This window comes from Telmatherina bonti (assembly GCF_933228915.1).
Source record: "Telmatherina bonti genome assembly, chromosome: 11".
Classification (NCBI taxonomy): Eukaryota; Metazoa; Chordata; class Actinopteri; order Atheriniformes; family Telmatherinidae; genus Telmatherina; species Telmatherina bonti.
In genome coordinates this window covers 27,140,041-27,145,489 of record NC_136629.1, presented here as the reverse complement: position 1 = coordinate 27,145,489, position 5,449 = coordinate 27,140,041, and the positions used below count along the sequence as shown (strand labels likewise).

Here is a 5,449-nt window from a genome sequence, read left to right as displayed (position 1 = left end):
AAGGCTCATATGAAGAACCCGTTCAAAATGAGAAATAATCAACACTAAAACAGCAACAAGACAGAAACAAACGTCTGAACATTTTTACACAGGTGCAAATCCTTGACATAACGGTCATCATTCACATCTTTTCAACAACCTCCCCGCCCTAGAACAGAGGAAGACATTAGATTAAAACCAAGGCAAGTAATGCTGTTACTTCTGTGAATTCTGAAATCATGTTGTTTGAAAGTTTGTCAATATTTTCAAGGTTTTTTTTTATCTGAAGACATGTAACCAAGAGGATAATGAAGTAGATAGAAAGAACCAGGCTGGAGGAGCAAGACTAAGAGAAATAGTGTATCTTATTTTGATTGAGAATAGTTGGTCAGCTTTTTTCTGTGCAGAACGCACATGATGGATGTTGAAGTTTGGACTTATGAGGTTCTTTCAACTTTTAATGTCAGAAATCTAAGGATTTTTAAACTAAAATCTCTGATTTTTGAGTTTAGGAGAAAAAAGAAGCACATAGATCATTCTACTCGTAATGGTTAAAGATGACTAAAGATATGTTTTGCAATGATCATGCTTTTGCAACTAGCAAATATGTAGTGTGATCATTGCCTCCATAAATAAAAAAATTATGCTTGTTTCTCTATTTTTGTTCTCTCTATCTTTTTCAGTTGCACAAACAAAATGGATTAAGTTTAAGCTGACATTTATGCAAAATTATACACAAACTTTTAAACTACAGGCCTATAGCAGTATTGAAAAAAAGCATCATGAAGTAGCTGTTTAAAGCTGGGGTAGGAAATCTTGCTCAGAAATATTTTATTTTTACCCTGGGTGAAGTGGTTGCTCGTTCTGATGGTAGTCTGTATATTTTGTAATCATGAACAATAAAAAATATAGTTAGACCCCTCAGTTTATTGTTATTCTGTAAAAACTCTGACCAATCAAAACGTTCGGGCCGAATTGAAGTGTTAATTTCTTATATTTCAAAAGCTTCTTCATGGCTGAGAAAATGCAGGAAGGATTTGCTCGGTTTATTTGCCTCCTCGCGCTAAACAGCCGAGAACAAATAAATAATTGGTGAAAAAAGCTGCAAACTAGAAAAGCGCTCGGCGAGCACAATGAATTTTAAAAACAGAAATCACTACAGAAAATAAATCAGTTCTTCCTTTTCACATTTCCAACAACCCCAGAAAATGTCATTAGAATCCGTCCATAACTTTTTGAGTTATCTTGAACACAAACAGATAAACGCCGGTAGAAACATATCCTCCTTGGTGGAGGTAAGATAAAAGCCTTGGATCCAAGGAGCAAAACCAGAGGGGGAGGAGCCAAGACACGGTGCTACTTCACATCTTGCTTTCTCCCCAACATTACCTACCCCAGCTTTAAGTCTACTGCATTTTCCAGAAATACTTGTTTCTAAATGAGACAGTTTCTGTTTCAAAGTGAGTGTTGTGTTACCTGTGGTCATTTTACACAAGTCAGTACAGTTCAGCTGTGATTCTGCTGTTATCGGCTTTGTTCTTATGCATTCTGTCATCTGACCTCCTCCTCACCTTCCTGTCTTCACTTGAACCTTTATTGACAAGGCCTTCATCGCTGGCGGCCTGCAGACTGTCAAAGTTGCCCTGCCTCTCACGCTCCCCCTCAGATGAATTGCTTTCTCTCTGTCGGTTCTTCCAGGATTCCATGATAACTTCCAGACGGGTGCATCTCGTGTCAGTGGTACAGGCATACATACCTATTGGAACCGCTAACACCATGGCTAAAACGATCACCACTATATGAATGAGCTTCTCCCTCTGCTCCATCTCAGTAATGTCGCTCCCTGTCACAAACATGATGCACTGGCCTGGATGTGGTGCCTGGTTCTTTAGGGTCACACAGATTTCATATTTGGTAGCAGGCATCAAATCAGAAATGGAGTAAGAGTTAATCCCAGGTCCAATGTAGATTGTTTCTTTTTTTTCCGCATCTGCTCGACCAAAGTGGATGGTGAACCATGACTCGGAGGGATGGTCTAGGGCAGCGAACCACTCAATAGAGATACCACGTACTGTCTGTTTGGCAATACGGATGTCAATGAAAACATTTTCATTGGCAGGACCAGATCCAGCTGGGAAGCCTGGGAGGTGGGATGATTGGGAGCTGTCAGAAGAGTGGACTTCTAGGAGGATACTGACTGAGGAGTTTCCTATGAAGTTGACTGCAGTGCAGGTGTAGACACCACGATCAGATACTTGGAGAGAGGGGATCACCAGGAGGGATCTGATAGTATCCTCAGCAACTCTTTCCTGAGATTCTGGGAGGATAACAAGGGCAAACAGTGTTATTTCACAAGTCTTACTCAGAAAGTAACTCTAATTTATTACATATTATAATAATAATTGACCATTAAGATAGTCATCAGCCAAATATGAAATAGGTTTTAAAAATGTGAAAATGGAGGAGCTATGCAAAAACGAAACAAAATAAATTAAATGGCTGTACTTCCTGCACAACTGATGAAATTAAGGTCTACATTTTAAGCATCTCTGAAGTGATGCATTTCATAATAATTGTATTAGTGTAAATTATTAAAATATTATTACTTTTAAAATACAAAGTAGCCTGACAACATACACCGAAAAGTTACAACACAAAATCTGGTACATTTACACCCATAGCAGCAGCATAGCAATTTTAGCTAATCTTTTTTCTTTTCTTCAGATTTTCTCGTGTCACAAATATCACAAAAATAAACAGTGAATGTCACATATTTGTTACCAGACACAGAAAGTAGAATTAATTTTGTCTGAAAACTAAAACATAAAATTTATCAACAAATTGTCACAAGTGACAAAGCAGAACTACAATCTTTGAAACTTTGCTTCCAATGACAAAATCAAGTAATGGTAGGAAATAGTTTGTCTCCCATTAGCTTAATAAACACTAAAGGAATCTGAAATTATAACCTTTTTTTTTTCTTCTGAATAATAGTTAAGCCCATTTGCTTGTTACTGATAATATGTTTTATTTAAAACTGATTTAATATTAATATTAAAAGGTCAATATTAAAACATGAATATGCTGTCTTCATTTACTTCTGTTTTATTAAAGTAAAACTTCTTAAAGGTCCAATCAGTTTAGACCTTCATGTTAGTTATAGGGCAGTAAAAGAATAAATAAGATTGCTTTGAATTTAGTTGACCAGTTCCTAGAGAGAATTCTAATATGGATTTTTTTAAATTTCTCATCTTTTTAGAATAAGATCATGGTGCAATAATTGTGAGGAACACAAATAAAAATTCATATTAGTTTATGATGGTATTACAGTTGGTATTTTGTTTGTTTTCTTTAGGACATGCTCTGTAGCTGGAGATCCAGCAAAAGGACACCTGCTTAATGACATAGTGACCTGGAACCAGGTGAACTGTCCTGCACGATGACCAGCTGCCCTAGCAACCAGGGATGCTGTGGTGCAGCTAATATCCCAATTTAACTGTCCTAGTTTAGATTGGGCTTTACAGAAGCCTGTGATTAAACTTTTCAAAGTGTTTAATTCATCACAATTTATCGTCAGAGCTGCTGCATGACGCACCACGGACAGCACACTCTTACCACGAAATCCTCTTATTATCTTCAGACCATATGTCCACCACACGGCAGGGTCTGGCCTCGCTTTGGCGATGCAGCGCAGGGTCAGGTTCGAGCCCTGAGGAAGGCTCATGTTTGCTGACGGGGTGCTGACAACAGGCTTCATGCATGCCTGCAGTTCTATCTCGTGGAAGAACTTTCCCGCCTTAAAGTCCGGCCCTGAGCAGGTCAAGTAGGAGTTCATCAGAATGATCGGGGGGCTTAATGACATTATGAACTCCACGAAGCCCTTCAGGCGGCAGTCGCAGAGCCAGGCGTTGTCGTGTAGCGCTAGAACGACGTTCGGCCCGGACGCAGTCGCCTCCCGCTCCGGCGTGCTCTGCAGATTTTGGTAAAGAGGCCAGCTTTGAAAGACCTCCTTCGATATTACCGTGAGCTGGTTGAAGGATAAATCTAAGTATGTCAGACCTGGCAAAAACTTTAAGGCATGTTCCGGCAGCACGTCCAGCTGATTGTGCTTTAGGTCCAGGATCTTGAGGGCCGGTGTGTCCTCGAACGCTGTCCATGGTACTGAACGCAGCTTGTTTCCTTGCAGGCGGAGCTCCGTCAAGTTCCTCAAGCCCTCCAAACCTTTCGAGTTTATCACTGTGATATCGTTGAAGTTCAACCACAAGTTCTCCAAAGATCGCGTGTTTTTGAAAGCTCCTTTGGGAATCTCAGTGAAGTGAGACTTTTCTATACGGATTTTGGTCATATCATGTGGAAGGTTCTGTGGTATGGCTCCAAATGCGCTTTCCTCCATACAAATAAGCGATCTAAGATTCAAGACATAAGTATGTAAGATATTGCAAAATATCATCACATCTGTCGTATCCTTGATGAGTATGTTAGTATCTTAAAATTAGATTGGCAAACATGAAACTAAAACTAATACCCCCAATCAACACAGGTAAACAAGCTGAAAATCTCAATCCCCCGCTCAAGCTTGGACAACATAAAACGTAAGTCTTACCTTCCATGACGGTCATCTAAACAGCTGCACCCTGGTAAACATTGAGCATAACTCGCTAAAGACTGAGTGTTTACCACAATTACAACTAGCAGGTAACAAATTATGTCCATAGTCCGAGGAAATTCCTTAGTTTAAGGGGTGAGATTCGTGTTCAAGACATGTCCAGCTGGGCAGACGACAGAAGCCTATTAAGCTTAATCCTGTGACATTCTGTGCAGGAACAGCGACATCTAATTCTTGGGAATGACTCCCATGATTCACACTTTACTGTGACACAAGATAAAAATCTACCATAGACCCTGCGCCTCAGGTGTTTTTAATCTAAAATATTTGATCAGCATTTACTGTAACACTGTAGCCATTCAGGCTAATGAGGTTTTCAGTTTCAGAAATCTCTGTTCAGCTTTAAGAGCAGACTTGCCTTTTTATCACATTCACATTTAGTTCATTCCTCTTGGTTATTTTCATTTTGATTTGAATTTCTGTGTTAATATGAAAAAATAACTCAGTAAATGGTTGGGAAAAAAACAATGATTTATGGACTTCAAATTGAAAGTCATCTGTTAATTCTGTTGTATCCTCAGGATAAGAAACAATACTTATTTTTTGTAAAGAAAAAAAAAACGAAAAAAAAAACATGTATATACATATATATACATATAAGTATATATACATATATATATATATATATGTATATATACATATATATATATATATATATATATATATATATATATATATATATATATATATAAATATATATATATATATATATATATATATATGTGTGTGTGTGTGTGTGTGTGTGTGTGTGTGTGTGTGTGTGTATGTATGTATGTATAGCTATATAAAGAGCTTAAAAGACAA

At 38.0% G+C, this 5,449-nt stretch overlaps 1 protein-coding gene across 1 annotated transcript; it reads right to left on the bottom strand.

Annotated features, from left to right (window-relative positions):
* Positions 1 to 1,475: 1,475 nt before the first annotated feature.
* On the bottom strand, positions 1,476 to 4,692 carry lrit2 (leucine-rich repeat, immunoglobulin-like and transmembrane domains 2; the record flags this gene model as incomplete). The annotated part of the gene is made up of 3 exons (XM_079249006.1): positions 1,476 to 2,296; positions 3,595 to 4,385; positions 4,583 to 4,692. The coding sequence occupies 3 exons, from the start codon at positions 4,690 to 4,692 to the stop codon at positions 1,476 to 1,478; spliced, it is 1,722 nt and encodes a 573-aa protein (XP_079105132.1).
* Positions 4,693 to 5,449: the final 757 nt, after the last annotated feature.